Here is a 21,674-nt window from a genome sequence, read left to right as displayed (position 1 = left end):
CAAAGGCTGGACAGGTGCTGGCAGAGCAAGCAAAGGGACTCACTGCTGGCTTGGCTCACTCTCATCCAAAGGGTTGTGAGAAGCCTTTTGTTACCTCCCTCCCCACCATGAGGTAGAAGCACAGGAGACAAGAAAGGGGCCAGTGCCTGTAACAGCCAGGCTTAGACCCAGCTGGTGCCTGTCTCCTGCTGGGTTCTGAAGCTTTGGACACATTGAAATTCACAGGTTTGGACCATCTCACTAATTCTGGCACCTCAGCCACTGGAAGCTTATTGAACGCTAGCTATGGAACCAGCTCTAGCTCAGTTCATGTGCAAAGCAGGGGCTGTTTGCCTTTCCCTCCCTTCCCCTGCTGCCCCAAAGCAAGCCTGTGCCTCCTGCCCGTGCCATACCTACCACTGTCTGTGCTCTACGGGGGCAGGGGTGCAGCTGGAAGCCTTTCTTTAACAAACTGCTCTAGCAATATTCTCTCCAGGTTTACTTCACTCTTCTTGGGGATGTTTGCTCCATCTTGTGTTACTCCAGCTCTGAATCATCCCGCTCAGAATTATCCACCTCAGAATAATCCAGCTGAGAATAATCATCTTCATCCTAAATTCCACGGCAGCAAAGAGAATCACTTAAACTATATGTCTGGTTTGTAAATCTTTTTATTAAAAGAGTTGGTTTTTTTTTTCCTCTTCCACAGTAGTAAAGCTTTGGCACTTACAGTATAAAAATAATCACTGATCATAATTACACCAAATTCCTCTTTTGTCAACTGCATACTAAGTGTCTTCCATACATTTTATTCCCATATAAAAACACTTGGAAGGTCAGGGGAACAAAACTGATAAATAACAGTATGAGATATAAAGATACAGCTAGAAAAATACTAGGATCATCAAGAAAGAATTAGGACTGTGCATATTTTAAATATCACAGTGATTGGATTTGCTGTTCCTATCTTATTGCTGGCTGCACGCTTATGTGAAAGCAGAAGTGTTTGGTGGACTTTCCTATCCCTAAACCTCAGTATTGCTGTACTCAAATGTTCTTGCATAGCACGGGAACCTTGAATTTCTACACCCTCCCTCCCCATCAGTATTTTGATCCCCCACCAAATTTGTGATTTACAACCTCTCCTCCTCCTCCCCTCCTTTTTTTTTTTTCCTTGCCCTCTTTAAATTTGAAAATATCAACTGGAATTCAACCTTTTGAGCAAAACCAAGACAATCGCTATCAATCATGAGAAAAGTCTGAAACACTCCAAGAGTGGCGCTTGGAGAAGCTGTGAGTTGAGCTTAAGCTGGGAAAATGGCTCCAGAGCAGGGGGCCATTGTCACTAGATGCACTTTTGCTAGCATCACTCCAGTTTGGATGGTACTCGTGGCACACTGGGGTTTACACTTTGGTTTGTCTGTTGCCATGGCCGCAAGCAGTCTCGCTGGATGTTACTTTCCCCGTGGATGTTGTGTGTCTGCCTGTACATCTAGGGGCATGAAACACTCAATGGGGCAGTTGACGTTCTGTCGGGAGGGAAGGAAATCAGTTAGAGCTCTGTCCTGGGTGTGCTTTGTGCTGGGAGCTGCCAACAGCACCTGGGGCCGTTCCCCAGCACAAAGCACACAGCTGGAAACCACTCCATGCACTACTGCCTCGGAGCATGCATCGAGGCCCTGCTGGGACTGTGGCACTGCCCATGTGTGTGGGGGGTGAGCTCAAGCAGGTGTGTGTGTCCTGGGGGCTGCCATGCACTACCAAGGGAGCACCAACCCGCAGGAGCCCTGCAGCCACCCCGCCACCTGCGCCAGCCTCACAGCAGCATGGCGCAGAGAAGGAAAGCTGTACTCACAGTGTTGGTGGCCTGGTGGTACCTCTGTGTGAACTGGGTGTAGGTGTGGCCAGCAGAGCCCTCGGGGGCCACCTCCACGCTGGGCCTGCGGCAGTTGTCACAGCGCCAGCCCTGTGGGGACACAACAGGACCATCAGTGCCATGGCCAAGGAGCAGCCAGGGCTCAGAATCCAGTCCCTAAAGCTCATCCCATTCCATCCCCCTGCCATGGGCAGGGACACCTTTCACTATCCCAGGTTGCTCCAAGCCCCATCCAACCTGGCCTTGGACACTTCCAGAGATTCAGGGGCAGCCACAGCTTCTCTGGGAATCTTGTGCCAGGGCCTCACCTCCCCCACAGGGAAGAATTTCTTCCTGATATCCAACCTAAATCTAGTCTCCTTCAGCTTAAAGCCATTAGTTCATGATCACTCATACATGAGGCTAGAGCCACCAGCACCAATGAGGCTGCTCCTGTGTTACACCAGACAGGCACCAATGCCAGTACTGCAGCTCTCCTAATTACCTTCCTCCTTATTTGAGCCCATTTTGGCTCCTTCCATGACCTGAAACCCAGCAGTCTGATAAGGGCAGCCCAGCACAGCCTCCCCTGTGTCCCACATCACACCTCCCTGCTGCTTACCTGCTGTCCTCCATAACAAGTGCAGGAGCAGATGGCCCCAAAGTACTCCTTCTGCCACTGCTCCCCAACGTGGTACATCTTCCCATCGTCATAGCACGTGGTCTCATCTGTGGAGGCACAGGCAGAGCTCAGCTCCAGGGCTTGGGCTGGGCTTTAAGCATTCCCAAAGTAGCCAGGTGATCAGCAGGGAGCCCCTGGGGAAGTGTGCTCCCCTTGTCTGAGCAGAGGTTCCCTGACTGGCAGGGAAACATCAGACATGTTCAGAGCTCTCCAGACACTTTAACCTACAGCAGGGGGGTATTCTCCTGACATGAGCAATGCAGTTTAAGTGACAGTGTGAAGGCCAGAGGAGCTTGAGGCAGCAGGCCCTGCAGGAAAGTCCAGCTGGGGCAATCCACCCCTCTGAGACAGTGACATGTCCCTGGTGTGCAGCTCCAGGGCCAGAGGCACACAGGTGCTCAGTGTGCTGTGACCTGAGCTAACTAAAGGTTTTCTTCTTCTCAAGCTCAGGAATGTGAGATTTATGCCTTCATCTCCTGTGAGAACAGACTGAAGCTGTCACCAGTTCAGCCTGAACCAGACACATTGATGGTCTGCTTGTCCCTCTGGCAGGACAGAGCTGGGATGCTGAGACTTGCTGAAGGAGAGCTCAGACTGACAGCACAAAGACACTTACGAGGTTCACACTTGAATTCTCCTTTCCCATTCCCAAGGCAGGTGCAGCTCATCATCTGGCCATTCTCCCCTTGCCTGTCCCACTTCTCCCCAATCTTGTAGTTAACTCCATTGTCATGGCACCACTCTGGAGAAGGCAGGGGAACAAGAATCAGGAGTTATCCCACATGCAGCAGGAGGAAAAGAGCTTGGCATTGTCTCAGGAAAGGCAGGAGAAAGAATCTTCTCAGTTCATCTAAGTCCCAAGGAGGAAATGGGTTCAGGTCCTGCAGTTTTTAACTGCTGAAGGCTGTTTCAGCTCTGGAAAATGTGTAGAGGCTCTTGGGAAAACAGTAGGATGTGACAAAGAGTGGGGAGAGGAGGTTTGGTTCACAGGAGATGAAAAGAAATGAAAAGGAATTTAATAGATGTGGGGCAGGAAAGGAGAGAAAAATATTTAAATGCTCTTTTTTGTACAAATACCCAGTGTAAAATTTACCACAATCTCACAAGACACCATGGGTAAGCCATGTGTATCAAATAATGAAATATAAATATTAATCCTGTAAAACAAGCATCTTTTCCTGTAAAATTAAGTGTCTCTACATAGACTCCTCTGAAGCTATGCAAATTGCAGAAATACTCTCTCTGCTGAGCTTATTCCACAATTTAAAATCCTAATTTCAATTAGCTGGGTATGTGTTGTGTTAAACTGCTCAATCACAGACTTTTGTTCCATTCCCTTGTGTCAAGTTGGATTTTTTTTTTCCATGTAAACCACACAGTTCTGCAAAGAATAAAACTTAATGCCCTGGGCAGAAGTGTTAGAAAAATTAGAAAACTGGTTTTGCAAGCTGCTTTGCAAAGGCTGCCTGCAACACAAGCCAGATTTTTTATAATACCAGCACTGGCTGTAATACCCACTGAAATCCACACTTTCCCATATTACCTACACATGTCTGGCAAGGTAAAAAACTCTTATCAATACACTACTGATTGTTGCTGATGGCAATTCTAGATTAGCTGCAAAGCTCAGAGGTAACCAAAGTTTTCCATCACTTCTCACGATGCAAAACATCACTTTGGTTTAAGATCCTGCCTTCATCTGCATCATGTTTGGACCAGGCTGAGTCTGTCAAACATGGCACTGCTGCTGGGAGAGACTGGGGATGGGGATGGTTAACAGCAAGCTACTCACTAGAAGAGTCACATCTGAAATGGCCACTGCCAAAGCCCAAACACTGGCACCAGAGCTTAAAGCCAGTTTCAGATAAGCGCTCCCATTCCTCGCCAATGGAATAGAAGGAGCCAGTGTAAGTATCAAAGCAGGTGTCCTCAGCTGGCTGGTTTAATCCTTCAGACACTGCAACAGAAAGAGGAGAAACAGGCATCACACACAGCAACGGGAGCTGCTGACAGACAGACTGATTTTCAGGGAACACACACGGTTTTCTTCTTGTAATATCCTGGCAGTAATGGAGTTACCCCATGGGCATATACTTGATGGTTGTCAGCAGCCCAGCTCCCTGTGATTTATTTTCCATTTGCATGTGTCAGAGCAGTTGAATGATAAAAAAAAAACTGACATGAAGGCTATTTTCATTTTGATTTGCCACGTTTCAAGCAAGTGTGAGTTTCTGCATTTGCTGGTGGTGAGCAACAACCAGATTCTTGCCTATCTTTAGGAGAAAATGTGCTGTAAGATGCTGAGGGAACAGCAGGGGGTTGGTAGCTGCATGTGCACCTTTTTGGGGTGCTGCAGGTTCTGTGTCATGGCAGGGGATGGGAGAAGGAGAGCAGACCCCGTGGTGGGCAGAGTGATTGGAACCTTAGGTATGTGCCTTGGCTGGTGGGTGCTTTACAGCCACCAGCTCAGGGGGTGAGGATCAGGGTCAGGAGCTCATGATCCAGTCTATGACAGACAAGACTCCCTTTAAGCACAGTAAATACCAGATCTGCCTTGGGGTGTGACTGCAGCCTCAAAGCACACTCTGTACCTGCACAGCAGCTCAGGACAGCTCTCATCCCACCATTGTCACAGACATTTTATGAAAAATCCTTTTGCCAGGATTTTTTCTCCTGAGAAGCTGAGAGGCCTCAGAAACGAAATGTAAACAGTAATTATCTGTTGCTGTGGAATGCCACAGGTGCATCTTCGATTGGTTCATGTGGTTGTTTTTAATTAATGGCCAATCACAGTCCAGCTGTCTTGGACTCTCTGGTCAGTCACAGGATTTTATTATTCCTTTCAAGCCTTCTGATGAAATCGTCTCTCCTTCTTTAATATAGTTTTAGTATATAATTTTCTTTTAATATAACATATAATAAAATAATAAATCCATCTTCTGAAACATGGAGTCAAGATCCTCACCTCTTCCCTTGTCCTGGGACCTCTGCAAACACCACCACACACCATCAGTGTTTGTCACTTATCCAAAACCAGAGAACCTCACAAATCACTTGTCCCAGTGTCCTGCTATGAACTGTCCTTGTCAGAAGTTTCCTTTCTGAACTGTTGTCAAGCTTGGGCACCACGTAGGTGACCCTGAGCAAGGGGAATGAGGCAGGGGCTGCACAGGTCCAGCCAGGCTCCCTCAGGCTGTTCCTTACCAGTATTGCCAACTGTGACCACCTCCTCCAGCACCTTCTGTCTCCGGTGGTCCTTCAGGGCTTCCACTATGATGTTGTAGGTGGCTCCTCTTGTGAGACCCTTGAGTGTGGCACTAGAGGAAGTGCCAGGAACCCTGAACTGCAACAAGAGACAATGCCAGGTCACCAGAAAGGTGGTAACACCCTTTAGCTGTTACCTCTCTCACAGGAAAGACAGGGTGTTTAGGATGACCCCTATGCTCTGTACCATGATGGAGCCAGACCACTCCCCTCAGATACTCTGAAATACCAAGTTAGACTTGGCTACTCTGGACTATGGATCACGAGGGGTTAATTTTGCCATTTCAAGGAAACCAAGGGAAACTTCTAGGAAAAGTGCTGTAGCTTGGAGAAGCAGCACCTCAATCTCTGAAACTCCCACTCAGCTTGCTGCCCCCTTCCCTGGTGAAACATCACTGCTAACAGCATTTCCAAGTTTTCTGGTTTTGCAATTTTATCCTGTAGCCTAAAGGAGATGAGGAGGCTTTCATCCACCCTGGTCTCAACTACATGTTAGACAGACTCTTTAGGCTAATTCCTGCCACTCCCTTTCTCAGAATCTCTGCTGGTCAGAGTGCCTCTGAGATATGTACAAGCCTCTTTCCCAGCCCAGCAGTCGAAGAAGGAGTCAGAATTCTTCTGTTCTCCTTCTCAAGGTTGTTTATTGTTTCTTATCTATAAAATTCTTTCTCCAGGTCTGTCTGGCAGGTCAGGTTGAGGTACATTGGGGTTATCTTTTTATACTAAAAACTACATGTACACTATTTACCATAACTTCCCAATACCTATCACCTATGTTAGACAGTGAGTTTCTATCTTAAACCAATCCAAAAGTGCCAACATCACAGCAGAAGATGGAGGCCAAGAAGAAGGAGAAGGAGGAATCTGGGCATGTCCAGTCTATCTTGCTTCCTGAACCCCCATTCTAAAAACCCCAAAAAATCTATTTTTCTCCCTGTGATAAATTCACTATTATTCTACTTAAACTTTCATGGCTTGCAGATCCTCATATAAGGTTGGTCCCTTTTCCCATGGGGCAAGATCAAAGGCACAGGGGGCTTGGGCCAAGGTCTCTGAGGCCCCTGGCAGGGTCTCGAGTCCTCCAGGGCAGTCAGAGGAATTTCTTGGGTTCTGACACCCCTTAGCACAGCAAAGGCACTGAGAGCCCCAGGTGAAGTTTCACCACCCCTGTGCTGAGACAGCCCGTTACCTGCAGCGTGTCCTCGTCCTGGCTGACGGGCTGGCAGGAGATGATGTACTCAGAGCTCTCCAGCAGGGGCCTCCAGGAGATGGTGGTGTGGGACAGGGCCTCCTGGCTGTCGTTGCGCCGGGGCCCGTGCGGGTACGAGGGCTCCACCACGATGGGCACCTGGTAGCCGGGCACCTCGATGGCCTCGTCCACGCTGGGCAGCCTGGAGCCCGGCCTGAGGGGGGTGTGGGCCCGGGCCGCCGGTAGCCGTGCTCCTCGAAGAAGATTTGCTGGCCCTGGTGTCCCACCGTCTGAGGGTGCCCAGAGGAGCCTGGAAGTTGGATCCCGTTGCCATTGTCGTACCTGTTGTTGGTGAGGTAAGGGGTCCCCTCGTCAATGGAAGGCACGTCCAGGATGTCGGGCTGGTTGGGGTGTGGTCTGCTGATCAGCGTGGGGAGCTCATCTGGCCAAAGAAAGGTTGGAGGCCGTCAGCACAGCAACAAAAAAGCTGTATTACACCACTCCAAGCATCAAATATTAGTCATTACACTTTTTATGACCTTGCCCTGATTGTAAAGGTAATTTTCCTCTCTGCATCCTTCACACATACGCATAAGAAGCGTGTTGGTGTGAAATTTTCATACAGCTGAGCTTTTTGAACACTGCAACCCACCACCACTGCTCAAGCTGAGAAGGAATGATTACAAGAGATAGTTGCAGGTTATCATTTTAAGAGGAATCACTGGTGAGCAGGAAGAAACTGGCTCCTTGATCATATTTGGATGTCCAGCTGGTATTTTGCTTGCTATAGGTCAATCTTGTACTGTGAAAGTTGTGAAGTAAGAACAATGCAACAAGCAACAAATTGAGTGGATTCTGCATTTGGCATCATCAAGTGTTAGACAGCCATGTTAACCCTGATTTAATTATCCATTAGGTACCCAAGCAGGAATCCAGCATCAAGCACACTGTTCTGTTGCTAGTGTTCAAACACAGGTAAGTGCTATTAATATAAACTTAGAATATACCTCCTGCATCCTTAGGAAGGAAAACCTCCTTAAGAAGCCTATTTGACTCAAAGAAAAGGTGTGTGTGAATGGGATATTTTAAAAAATATTATTTCAGTCCTCCCCAAGTGTCCTTCAGTGTCTTTCACACTGTATTCCCCAAGTGGAAGCTCTCTCCTGTTGGCACACAACAGTCCAGAGGTTTGTTTTACCTGTCCTTTTTCTGCCAACCAGTGGTTCACTCTTCTGACTGTTTTTGACAGCAATGATGTAGATGATGTATTCAGTGCCAGGTTCCAAACCTAGGGAGGAAGGAAGGACAATTTTAGACTTATGAGTTGCTTTTCTTTCATGAATATGTGTGAGAACTAAGGCAGAATGAGAGGTGGGTATGGCTACAGTATCGGGTATGTGCATTTCACACCCGAGGTTTTCAGGACAGTGCAGAGTTCAGCTTCCTGTTCCTCAGAGCAAGTTTGCAATCTGACCATGTCAGCTGGGATCATGGAGCCAAACATAAGGGATCTTTAGCACATGTAACTGGTGGGTGCCAGAATCATGAGCTTTTCTTCCTTGGAAGGACAACAATTGTGGTGACAGTGGAAGCAAGCACCAGACTGTTCAAATGTGTGGTTGTTCTGATCAGTGAAGTGCAATGCATTTGTAGGACAGGTGTGCTCACAGGACCACTCTCTAGTACTGGAAACCACAATGAAGGAACACAATTTTCTGCCTATTAGCTAATCATCAATTATAACCACATTTTATAATTAGGCCTTTCCCCTCCCTCTCTCTCAAAATTCAAGTGTTTCAGGTGAAGAGCTCCCAGGTAGAACAGAGTTACCAGTAATGGTAGCCTCGGTGGTGCCGGGCCGGGGCCGAGGCAGGACCTCCTTGACAGGTGAGCCAGGTTTCTCATATCTGATGATGTAGCCCGTGATCTTGGCTCGGGGAGGCTGCCACGTGGCCAGCAGGGAGTTGCTCGTGGTCGTGAGGAAGCGCAGGTTAGAAGGAGCATCGATAGCTGGGAGGAAACAAAAGGGTTTAAAACATCAAATACAGAAAAGACCCTGCATATTCTTCACCTGAGCTACAGCTGCTTAACACCCTTCTCAACCCATTGCCAGGGAATATTAAATGTGGTCAGATACAGACAACTCCTAACTGGCCATATGTGATTGCTGTGTGTTAACAAAAGCAAAAAGGTCATTACCAGTGGAGGCATCCAGAACCACCGGGGAGCTGCGTGCATTCTCGTTCAGAGTGTACAGGTAGATCTTGTAGTCAGTGCCAGGCTGCAAGCCTGAAATGAAGTTGAAACACAAATGTTAGCTAAGGAGAGGAAGCCACCTAAGATGGCCATCAGAAGGTCTTTCAAAAACCTCTTCCTGGAGCCTAGTCTTGATGCCTCAGATATTTTTTCCCACCTTTTGCTCCTGTAGTATTTCTCATTGAGGATATTCAATTCCAAAACAAGAACCCAGTGTACTTTCTGATATTCCCCAGGAGCTGCAGAAGCCCTCACTTACCAGTGATGGTGTAACTCCTGAGCTCAGGGCTGATGGTCCTCTGAATGGGGTTCTGGCCACCTGCAGGGACAGCTTCCACCAGGAAGCCAGTGATGGTCTCAGTCTTGGTCCTCCAGGTGATGGTGATGGTGGTCTCAGTGACATCTGTCACCCGGGGCCTGCGAGGGGGACTCACATCTGCACACAAGGGAAAGGTCCTGTCAGTACAGGGAGGACTGGCAATCTTACCAGCCAAGGGTTGGTGCAGCCTGGGATGGAGCTTTGGACAGAGCCCCAGCTTTGGGCATAGCTCCTCTGCACCCACACAGCACTAAGTGGTCACTTGGGGAGGGTCACCACTTACTTTCAAGGGTTGTGACCACCCCCTGGGCTGGTCTGCTGGTCAGGGAGTCCTTCAGGGCATACACACTCACTTCATACTTGGTTGCTACCTAGAATGGACAGAGTTGTGCCATGTTAAGAGAAGGACCCAGCACGGTGGGGGGGAACATTCCTGCCCTCAGGATGTTTCTAAGTCACCACTTACTGAAATATGAAACTTTAAAAGAAATTGGGGAAGGACTAATGGGATAATTCTAATTATTTCCAGCTGGAATAAAAGAGGAGGCACGGACCCTGACACACTGTGCACATGTGCACCCTCAGGAGCAGAAGAAATCCTGGAAGAAGCTTATTTATCACCCCTCATTTTAGAATTTGTGCTTTAAAGCTGATTCTTCAGAGAAACTCTAATTTCCCTCCTATTTTTCCCAGGGTTAATGGATGCCATTTGCTATGATAAAGAATAAAATAACGTGAATAAAAGATAACTGTGAATGTAACAGCATGGGGGTTTTTGTCCTTGGCTGCATCAGACCATGGGTCCACTTAGATGAGAATGTTTTTAAGGCTCATTTTTGAAAATTATTCATAAAACTCCTTAAAAACAGATCAGTAGCTTTTTAAGATCATAGGAACCATAAAAGCAGTTATTTTCAGCCTTCTCCAGTTCAGGAACTCCTGAAATGCTTCCAGTGGAGAAGATAGCTATATAGCAAATTTAAGCCTAAGTCACAAAAGACTTGTATTTTTAATGTATATTTTGCAGATGTCTTAAAAATAGGCAATAGACTGCCAGAGCTCCCATATCACAGCTTGAAATCTCTGCATCAGATCACTTTATCTGACCTCTTTTGTGAAAGATGAGTAAAAGCATTTTGCTGGGTTACTTCTGATTGTGAACCTGGTAATTTGCATTTGATTAGGCATCCAGTCTCTCTGTGCTAGATGAGGAAGGGGGTAGAATGCAGCTTCAGCAGGCCAATTACTTGCCTTTTAAAAAAACTACAGTGCTGAGTAGCTGCAGGCTGACTTGCCATGAGCTTCAGAGCCAGACCCTTAGGAGCTGTAATGATCTACTCCAACTGAAGCTCCTGACCCAGGAATCTGAAATTTCTTCCAAAATCTCCTTCCCACAACACAAAGAAAAAAGTTACCATCAAGCCAGACACGACTGCAGATGTGCTGTCTGGAGAAAGGTTGATTTCTTTCATAGGACCAGTCTTTTCTTTGGGGTTCACTCTGACTCTGTAGCCAGTGAGGCGAACGTTGGGCGCATTCCAGTTGATGGTGAGACTGGTGGGAGTTACCTGAGTAAACCTCAGGTTTGTTGGAGGTGGAATTGCTGCAAAAATCCAGACAGGCACGTGGTTACTTTAAAAAAAGACAGTTGGACAAGACAGTATTGTCTCCTGAACATGAGACAGGTTTAGGCCAGGAAAGTGGAGTGCCTTGTGCAAACACAGGCATAAAGCACCATGGGAGGGGATGTGTTGTTCAAATCTACAGAAACACTTTTCAGCAGAAATAAGGAGATATCAATGCTTCAATCCTGAAGTGAGCAATGACATTTGCTGTGATGTAAGGTAAAGGCTTGGGAAGTGCTTAAATCTCTAGCAGGCCAGCCTGTTTTAATTATTCTACCAGTCTCTGCTTTTCATCACACAGCTCACGGTTTAGTCCTGCTCCACTTGCCCCGGTCTGTTCATTTCCAAAATACCATGGATGATTTACAAAAGTGAGTAGGAAGCAGTCTCAGGAATTGCAGAGAAGATATAAAAATACTGCAAATGGAGAGGGGAAGCATTTTACAGCCACTTACACAGCGAGCAAGGCAATGGAAAAGCAGAGCTGTGGTGGCCATAAGGCTCATCACACAAGAGCCTGTTCAGGAGCTAACACATCCACTATCCTTACAAACAAATTCTTGCCTAAAAAAAGCAATGTCCACTGAAATAGTCTCTTGCCTTACTGTTGGTAAGCCTGGGGCTGTAAACAGAGCAAAGATATACCTTAGTATAGTGCCCACTATGGCACATTGCTATCAATGCTTTCCAGCTTTACAAAGTGGAAATACAGGATAATTCTTCCTTCTGGCTTAGCTCAGAGCTCAGTCTAAAGCCCGTGAGAGTCAATGGAAAGTCTTGAATTATCTCAAATCCACTTTTGAACAGCCCTCAAAAGGTAAACCACAGAGGGTGTGTTTGAAAAAGTATTATATTTGTATTTCTGGCAGGTAGTCAGCCAGCTGTTCCATCATTACATCACTTTGCCTCAGCTTAGCACAGCAGACCCATACATTAGGACCCACTGAATTCATTCCACCCCTGGAATTAAAGTGCCAACTTTTCAGTCACAAATGAATGAGAGACCTTTATTACACAGGTGCTACCTGTCTTTGTAATAAAGTCACATCTGGCAATGCTGGAAGCTTGCAATGGATTCCATATTGCTGGAAGCAACATTGAGCTAATTCCTTGCAGTAATTTTCCTTTCTCATCAAGGAATTTTCAATGCATGGAATTGCAGCTGGATCAGCCTGGCACAGAAGGGACTCTCCTGTGGAGGTGATGAGGTGCAGGGTGTGGGCATGCAGTGGGCTGTGGTCCCTAGGGCAGTGCCAGTGAGGGATCTGCAGGCTCTGTGAGACCTGAGGGCTCAGCAATCTGCCAGCCCTTCCTGCTGATCTTTGGCTCTGACAGCAAGGTCCCTGGGGCATGGAAGCTGCCCTCATCTCTCTTGTTGGTCCCTACCTGTGCTTTGAAGTGTCCCATACCTTGAAGGCAAGACAAGAGCATTGTGAGAGCGCTCACCATGGCTCAGGCTCTGTGACCAGGGACACGAAACCACTGGACACCCCTCCCTCCTTTCTCTCAGGAGGAGACCCTGCAATCCTGCTCTCTTGCTGCCTTCCCTGATGTGTATGCAGGCTGACTCTGCTCCAGGCAGCTCTCTGGTCCCAGCTAAGCCATCCCTCAGGAGCAATCCCATCCCCTGGGCTGCCCCACTTGGAGCACCAGTTGCACATGGAAGCACACTTTACCCCTGGGGGCAGAACCCGCTGCTGCCATGGCCTGCTGGGGGTGGTGGGAGCTGTACCTGTGGACTGGGTCCCAGTGAGGGGCAGGCTCTCCATGTCATCGTAAATGGCAACGATATTGATAGTGTACTCAGAACCTGGCCTGAGGCCATGCAGCTCAGCAGTGTCTTCTTCGCCCCCTGGGGCCGGCAATAGCTCATGGATTCCATCCTCAGGGCTTGAGTAGGTCACCCTGTACCTGGTGACTTGCCCCTGAGGGCTTTCCCAAGCAATTTTGATGGAATCAACATCCACCTCAGTGAATGTTAGTCCTTTAGGGCGGTCAATGTCTGTTAGGCAAATTAACGGTAAGAGGTTAAGTGATAAAAAGCAGGTTGTGGGTGAGGAAAATAAAAAGCATTTCGATTACATGCAAAGCGGTTTTCAGTCTGGTGTGGCAAGGGGGGCACTGGATTCTCCTCTGTGCTGCACCTTGCACACATGCTTACATCCCTAAGCCTGAGTTTGCAGGTGCCAGGCAGTAGGAAAGCAATCTTGGCTTTGCTGAAACCAAAAGGACCTGTATTGCCACCTTCAAAGCAGCCAGAGCACCAATTCTCACCTACTTTTGAGTCCCCTTGGCACCAAAACCCCTTCCACACAACTCCAGTAGCATTAAGCTACCTTAAAAGGGGACAAGAGAAAAAAAGAAATGGGAATGCTACGACCCATTTTTCCCATGTAAATGGTGGCTGGTGCCAAAGGCAGCCAGAGAACCCACCTGGCTCTCTGTAAGTTTGGGTTCGTGCTGCACTTGCTGTTCACTACTGGGAGCTGCTGTGCTAAGTGCCAGTCCAAGGAGAATCCATCCCACTATTTTCTTTCATAAATTAATATCCAATTAACATACTCATCAAGAAAGCAAAATTACTCAGCATATTATATTGTAGAATCAGTTAGAAACAAACTTTTCAGCTTTGTATTGAGTGCACAGGGAATGTCCACAGGTGCAACTGGGTGATATGCACACCTCCCAATTAAACCAATTCACAGGATTTCCTGGCAAGGTGGGAGCTCAGAGCAGGAGAAGGGAGCCTTGTTCCTCAGAAGTCTGGAATGGCTATCACAGAAATACACCCATCTGCTATACAAAATGGGAGGATATAGCATGGGATTTTTATATTGGATCAAAATCACGCTTTTCTAGAAAGTTTCATCTTTTTCATTTGCCATGTTGTATTAGTCCTCATTTTTCTGCATTTTCTAGTTGGCAAAGGTGATTCTTGTCCAGGAATTTGTTAGTTTGAATGTGGACTCTTCACTCATCTCTGCAAAGCTCTGGAGAGGCTCCTGTTGTCTGCAGTGTTTGAGGCTGAGTCATGGTTTTGCATACAAGTTTGAGCAGGGAAGTAAGAATCATACAAATCCCTACCCCAGAGGTGTCCCTTGAAAGCACTTTACCTCAAACATATCCCTGAGTTACAAGGTCTTCTGTCCCTCCTGTGACCTGAGCAGGACTGCTGCTTTCTACACAGCACCTTAGTCCTGCAATTTTTTTATTTTTTTTTTTGCTGAGCTTCATCCCAATTATAACCCATGTGGTTTCCCTGACTCCCTCACACAGGGCAAATGCTCCCAAGCCCAGTCCAGTCCCTTAACAGCAATCACCTTTGCCACCTAGCTCCACACAAAGGAGGTCTTGGCACATTTTAGCCACTGATTGGTTGATTGATTGCAAACCCAATTGGTTGATGGAAACCCCAAAAGGCTTTGTAGCTTTAGTGAAAGAAAATAAGAAGCGCAGCACTTTGAGGGGGTGGGAAATTGCATTTTGGCAGTGTTGGAGGCAGAGGGACTGCATTTTTGCCAGCATCTGCAGCTTAGGTGCATGGTACTTCTCACAGGGCAGACCACCTCACACTCTCCTGGAGACCAGGCCCCTGGCTTTTGCTTTCCCTGGGAATGTGGTGGTAGGTTCAGAGATCAATAGAAAACACGTGTTTGTTGCCATGAAGTGAAATACGTACTGGTGACAGCTGTCTGAACCAAGGGCTGGCTCTCCCCGTTCTGATTCTGAGCATAGACACTGACCAAGTACTCCACTGTGGGCTGCAGACCTTCAATAGTGACTTGAGTTTGATCTGGCAGGAAAGAACACCATCAGTCAGAAAGAACAGCACAAAACTGCACAGAGCTGGCCTCAAAGTAGCCTTCAATGAATGGTTTGTCCAAGCCATACCATGAATAAATGTTATTAAAACAAGGTAGGACTGACAAATTCAATTTGCCTTTAAATTGCACCATGCTTCTCTGGCAGTGCACAAGTGCCATTTGTACCTGCTCCAAAGCTCCACAGCTGAAAGGGCAAGTTAGCACAGTGGGTAGAACAAGGTACAGGGAGACCTTGTGTGTGGTCTGAGCTGGTGGTCAGTCTTTCACCATTTTTTAGGATAAGACTGACCACCAGCTCAGGTGCATCACAAGCATCCCCAAGTGCTCTGCTGATCCCACAACATGCAGTTTTCCTGAGAGCTGACATGGCAGGTTCCACAGGTACTACACTACAAACCTGTAGTGTATGTGACTGAACCCATGCTGTGACCAAGGGTCACGTTATGTGACTTCCAGAAGGATTTCAAAGCAAGTTTTGCTGGATGCTAGAAAATCCAATGGCATTTCTTTGAAAAGCAGGTGCTTTTCATGCACACTGAGGCTTCCAAGAACAAACTTTTGCAGTACAGTGGTGTCAAAGAAATATGAAGCTTTTGGGACAAAAATCTGCCTGAGCTCATCTGTCCTGGATGAGACAGATGCAGCAGCAGGATTTTAGTGGCCACATCTTGCACTCTTTACAGATCCAGTGAAGAATGACATGACTCTTACCTCCAGGGACATTTTTTGTTTTTGAGGGTCCATGTCCATTCTTGGGATTAGCAGTCACCCGATACCCTGTGACTGGGGATGTTGAAGGGAGCCATCTGATGCTGATACTGTTGTCCTGGACATCAGTGACTTGCATCTGGGATGGTGTGTCTATTTCTGGGCAACAAAAATAATTTTTCTGAGTATGTTGGTCGAGGAAACCCTCCCTCCACTTTCGTGTCCTGGCTAAATTTTATTCTGCACTGCTTGGAAGAGAAAACACACGTTGCCATTTATTTGTCTCTCATGCTAGCCCAGAGCAAAAAAGCCTGAACCATGAAGTGTGGATGAGTCATCTCACATCAATGTTAGTTGAGGATTTTTGTTGTTTTAAAGACTGCTTGATGCCTTTATCTGCAGCTACAGCAGGAGTACGATTCAGCTATATCCAAATCAGGAGTGAGACAACAGTCTTGGCATTAGAAAAAAGTTAGGTCTCCTCAGGATCACAATCTGACAGTGAAGCACTGGAGTTAAGCCAGAAGTGACCCCATATTATGAGAGCCCAACAGGATTTCCACTCTGCAGTGAGCAGTTGAGCACTGCTTTTATCCCCATCTAGACTCCACAGGGTATCCCTTCTCCAGGTCCACAGACCCCTTCTGTACCACCAAGACACACAGCTCCACAAACTGATGGCCCTATAGCCCACGGCTTCTAAAAGAAACCAGGAATCAGCAATGTACATTTATGGGGAAAAGCCAACACAAAGCTGTGGGGTTTTTGCCTTGTTTGGTTTAATCAGGTCTCACCTGTCCTGTAGGTGACAGTGACTGGCTTGCTGCTGGCAGGGCTGTCTCCACGGCCAGTCACAGCATACACAGTGATGGTGTATTCAACACCAGGCTTGATGCCAGTGATGGTGGCAGTGGACACTGTGCCAGGCACTGTGAACTCCTGTACTGGGCTGCTTCCACCTAGCAAGAGTAGGTTAAGAAAGAAATGTGATGGACCTGTTAAAAGTATACATACAAAATCTCTACAAAAACCAGGAGTCCTACATGCATCAAGCTGAAGACAAGACCCTGTTGATTTCAGTGGTTATTGGGTCAGAATTTTGAGGAAAAGAATAACATACATAGAACCACTTCTAAAATTACTGGGATACTCTAGATACTCTTTCTTTCAGGTAGACAAAATATGATTTGCTCTTTTTTAAAAAAGGCACCTATATGTCTGCTACAGCCCAAGGTGCCGTTGCTGTTTGCTTTCTAATGGCCTCAGAACAGAGTTTCTGGTCTGTGACCAGCTGGAGCAGCCTGCCCTCACCTGTTTCACCATAAGTGATCCTGTAGTATCTGACTGTCACTGCAGGAGCATCCCAGGAAATCTTGAGGCTGGTTGGGCTGGTAGGGGTGACTTCCAGGTCCCTTGGAACATCAGACACTAGAAAAACAGAGAATTGAGAAGGAACTTAAACACAGTTGTACATCAGCTACATACTCCATTTATACTGTGCCCTTCTGCTGCTCATCTGTCTGTCCTTGGAAGAGGAATGTGCTCTGAGTCAAAGAGATGTATCTGGTTAAAAACCATATGGCACTGGACTGGATTTAATGAAAACAGTTCTGCTGGCCCTAGAAACATCTGAAAGCAGCATGGGTTCTCCCACCTTTTCCTAAATCAGGCCCTACCTCAGCACACAGGCATTTCCTCATGAGTGAAGCTGGCAGGGGAGATGCGGTTTAAGAGGAACGACTTTGCTAGAGGACACCCCAAGCCCAGCACTCCCTGCAGGCTCACCTGTTGTCTGCTGGCCAACCAAGGGCAGGCTCTCCTCCCTGCCGTTGACAGCAATGATGCTGACCACGTACTCAGTGCCTGGCAGCAGGTTGGTGAGGGTGATGGAGTTCCTGGAGGGGGGCACCCTCTCCTCCTTGGGCCGGCCCCCGCCCTGCTCGGGCTGGTAGCGGATCCTGTAGCCCATGATGGTGGCACGGGGAGCGATCCAGTGCACCGTGAACGAGTTCGCCGTTATATCCGAGAAGTCCAGGCCAGTGGGGGAATCAAGGCCTGGGTGGTTCAAGAGACACAAGGGTGAGCTCAACCAGACTGCTTGGCATCATCCCAGGAGAAAAAAAATGTAATGAAGTCCTAACTAATGAACTCTTAAAGGATGGAATTAACCACATGTGCATCCAAGTACCTGTTTTCTGGACTCCATACAAAGGTGCGCTCTCATGCTGCTCAGAAACGCTGTAGACTCTCACCAGATATTCAGTGCCAGGGAGCAGGTCTGTGGAGTTGAAGAACAGGAATGTGGGCTAATGTTTCTTTGCTAACATCAAGAAGTTAATCAACCTGCACAATTTTAACTGTGTTTCTTGGGAGACAATCAGGTTTTGTTTGATGGAAGATCTGAGCCTCCAGGACAATCAAAAGTTTAAATCAGTTATTTTTGTGGCATCATGGTTCCTTGCTGTGCTTTAGCCTGAACGAGCAGGATATCCCTCTATCATTGTTTCATCAGTTTGTGGAGATTGACTAGAAGCAATTACCTTTTTACAGGGTCCATTCTAGTTATCTACTAGTTTATCTATGCACCAGGCCAAAGCTTTAGCCGATATAAGCTGAAATAGGGCCAAAGATTTCCAACACAGCTGTTGTAGCTCAGACAAGCTCTAGATTTGGTTTTTTATTCTGAAAACAGGTCTTGTCTCTCACTTAACCAACCAGATGCTTTTGTCCCAAAAATTAATGTCAGCTTTCCAAAAATGCCCAAATTTTGCTGCCATGTCCTGTAAGGTTCCAAAAACAGGATGGGCTTTCTGGTCTGAGCATACAAAGTCAAAGGAGCAATAGCCTTTTGCATATTCTGATCCTCTCCTGAACCTCTGCACTGCAAGTCCTTGACATTACTGGCAAACCAGGCGAACAACACGTATTTACTGTTAATACCTAACCAGGCTGCAAATCAATGCAATTGCCTCACAGCCTGATTCATCACTGTCCTTGGACTGATAGGAAAAAAACTTGCCTGTGGTTTGGCTTTAACTTGGGTAAAGCTAGAGGCCAAATCCCATTTGGTGTGAGTTTCTATGAGGCTGCTTGCAACATCCCTTTAGATCAGCTGAGAATTTGGCCAGCCACACTCAAACAATTTTTTTGCCTCATCTTGTGCTACGTGGACCTTCTCACCCTCTACAACCTGTAGCAAGCTGGGGGTCAGTCTTTTCTCCCAGGTAACAAGAAAAGACAAGACCTCAAGCTGCGCTAGGGGAGATTGAGGTTGGATATCAGGAAAAATTTCCTCACTGAAATATTGGTCAGGAGTGGAGTCACCATCCCTGGAAGTGTTCAGGTGCTGTGTGGGGATTGGCACCTGGTGATGAACATGGTGGTGCAGGGTTGGTGACTCAAAGACCTTGGAGATCTTTTCTCTTAGTAATCTTATGATTTTATGAGGAGGGGCTTCTCATGTTTGTTTGATTTATGCAGGTAACCCACTCACTTGTTAAGATGACCATGTTGTCTGAGGGTGAGACTGTGACCTCTGCAACATCTTCCTCCTTCTTGGCGGGGGAGTAGCGCACCAGGAAGCCGCTCAGCACGATGGAGGTCGGGGCAGTCCAAGTCACCCTCATGGTGTCAGACCCCACGTTAGTGAAGCGCAGGTCAGTGGGAGGAGGCACAGCTACACAGCAAAGAACAAACCCACCTCAGCTCTCAGACTCATATTGATCAAGGGGTCTGCTCAGGGAATCAACCACCAGAGAAGGTATCTCATGCACAACTGACTACGGCATCAGACTCATGCAAACAGACTTCTAAACTACATTTGGTTCTACTACAGTTAAGAGAAAAATGTGTCTGCACTGCTGTCAGGCTGCTTTAACCTCTTGGCAATTCCCGATATGTTAAATGTACCCCGTGGGGCTAATTTAAAAACAAGGTAGCAAGTTTCAAGGATGTGCTTCTAGCAGCTGTATTTTGTATTACAGATGTGGTGCCAAGAGAGGTTTAAAGTTGCCATACAGCAGCTACAGATGGAAAAGTAATCTGATCTAGAATCCATACATGCACACACAGGAAAGGAGAGGGTATATCACTAATTTCCTATGACTCTACTTCTACTCATGTTGAAGGATTTACAGCCTCAGGACTTCCAAACCCAACAGGATTTCATGCAAGAACCAGTTTCCAGCTCTCCTTCAGCTCATGCACTATAGAAACCCTTGACAGTGTGGCATGGCTGTCACTGGCATGTACTCAGGGAGCGGTGTCCATCTGCATCCTTTGGGGCATTGTGGAAAGGGTGGGGCTGCCATGGAAATGGGCTGCTGGAAGCTCAAACAGCTGTCAAGGCTGGAGGGTGTCTACTGATCTGCTCCACCCTCCAGCACTCCTATTTTGAGGAATCACAGTTTTAGTCTGGCAAACACACAGCTCATGTTTCAGGCTCTTGATTCCAACTGGATCCTGGAAATCTGAACAGTAGAAGGTGAATGAGCCTGGCAAGTCTGCAGTCATTCATGGTATTAAAATGCCTCCAATTTAAAAAGGAGCAGCGCCATATCCATCCCCAGCTGCCACCTGGGGAAAGGAGCCAGCTAGGTCTGCCTGGTTTCCCTGCAGCAAGGGGCTCAATTCCTCTTTGGACAAAGCCCCTGCACCCTGACAGCCAGTGACACCATCCACGTCACAAAACACAGAAGTTTTCAAAATTCACCCGTTTGCTGTGTCAGAGTGGTAGGGGCGCTCTCTCCGCCATTAATGAGTGTGATTACACTGATGTCGTAATCAATGCCCGGCTCCAAGCCTGTCACTGTGTAGTATCCTACTGAGGAGTCCACAAAATCTTCAAAAATAGGGACACTTTCTCCTGCTGCAACTACTGTGATGCGGTACCCAATAATGGCGGAGGCATTTAACGGGGTCCACCTCAGGCCGATGCTCGAGTCAGTTATGTCAACAAAGCTTAGGTCAGTGAGCTGGGGCACCTCTAATGAGGTAAAGAGCAAATGGGAGAGGCAGAGACACACGGAGGCAAAAGAAAGACAAGGGAGAAAAAAGCAGTGTTCATCACTATTAACATCGACAGAACTTGAAGCAATTGCGGTGATATGCACAATTTCTCTTGGGGTTTGGGGGAAAAGGATGGATTTCGGTGGGGTGCTTTTTGTTGTGTTTTTGATTTTGTTGTTTTCAGTTTGTTTTCTTACATTTACCAGTCTCCAGCTGCTTCCCTGGGCAGACAGAAGCTAAAACCCTGATCCCCTCAGAAGCTGAAACCCCAGTCCTCTTTAGACATAAAATTTTCAAAGAGGCACTTAACTGGCAACAAATTTACTTTGAGCAATGATAAGCCACAAAGACCCATCATTTTCTGACAGAAGCAGAAAAACCACAGCCCTTTTTTCTTTCTACAGGTAAATTACAAGACAGCAAAGTTTACTAAAGTGTAAATAAAACAACAACTCTGTTGATTGACCCTCTAAAACCCTCATTTTGTTCAAATGGTGACTCTAACTTCTATCACTGGGATCATAAAATATCAACTCACTTGAAGAAGCTAAATCAGACCCTCAGCTGCTGAGAACCTTCACAAAGTTCCAGGGTAGATCATCCACTCTCTGAAGTATTTACACTGCGCTTGGAAAAAAGCCTCAAATCCCTGCAATGGCTTGAGGATCTGGCCCAGAATTCCTCAAGTTCTACTTACCAACTAACTGCTGCAATATATGTGCTAAAAACAGATGATGTGGAACAGTAAGTAACAGAACACTCCCTTGGAAATATGGAAATGGTTAAAAATGACCTTTAGATGGTATTAATTTTGTCAGAGTGACAACATCCCTGAATTCAGAGGTTATGCCCAGCATATGATGTGCCCAAGAGCCTGACATATGTGGCTAAAATTGTTCAAAATCTCAAGTTTTAGCCTCTGAATAAGAATGCCCTTTAATGACCTTTAAGATGCTGCCTAAATTT

The 21,674-nt window shown here is 46.9% G+C and overlaps 1 protein-coding gene across 1 annotated transcript in view; it reads right to left on the bottom strand.

Annotated features, from left to right (window-relative positions):
• Positions 1-632: 632 nt before the first annotated feature.
• FN1 (fibronectin 1) overlaps positions 633-21,674 on the bottom strand; it is a gene marked incomplete at its 5' end in the record, with an annotated part of 52,086 nt that continues 31,044 nt past the window's right edge. The window contains 23 exon segments of the mRNA XM_031063494.1: positions 633-1,508; positions 1,835-1,945; positions 2,457-2,563; positions 3,133-3,258; positions 4,309-4,473; positions 5,721-5,859; positions 6,970-7,196; positions 7,199-7,411; positions 8,168-8,257; positions 8,800-8,979; positions 9,169-9,258; positions 9,485-9,661; positions 9,828-9,915; positions 10,960-11,147; positions 12,902-13,171; positions 14,849-14,962; positions 15,705-15,860; positions 16,496-16,660; positions 17,013-17,129; positions 17,487-17,756; positions 17,890-17,979; positions 19,195-19,377; positions 20,413-20,685. Coding sequence (XP_030919354.1) covers positions 1,434-1,508; positions 1,835-1,945; positions 2,457-2,563; positions 3,133-3,258; positions 4,309-4,473; positions 5,721-5,859; positions 6,970-7,196; positions 7,199-7,411; positions 8,168-8,257; positions 8,800-8,979; positions 9,169-9,258; positions 9,485-9,661; positions 9,828-9,915; positions 10,960-11,147; positions 12,902-13,171; positions 14,849-14,962; positions 15,705-15,860; positions 16,496-16,660; positions 17,013-17,129; positions 17,487-17,756; positions 17,890-17,979; positions 19,195-19,377; positions 20,413-20,685 — 3,614 coding nt within the window.

This window comes from Geospiza fortis, unplaced genomic scaffold (genome assembly GCF_000277835.1).
Source record: "Geospiza fortis unplaced genomic scaffold, GeoFor_1.0 scaffold407, whole genome shotgun sequence".
NCBI lineage: Eukaryota > Metazoa > Chordata > Aves > Passeriformes > Thraupidae > Geospiza > Geospiza fortis.
This window is presented reverse-complemented; position numbering and strand designations above follow the sequence as displayed.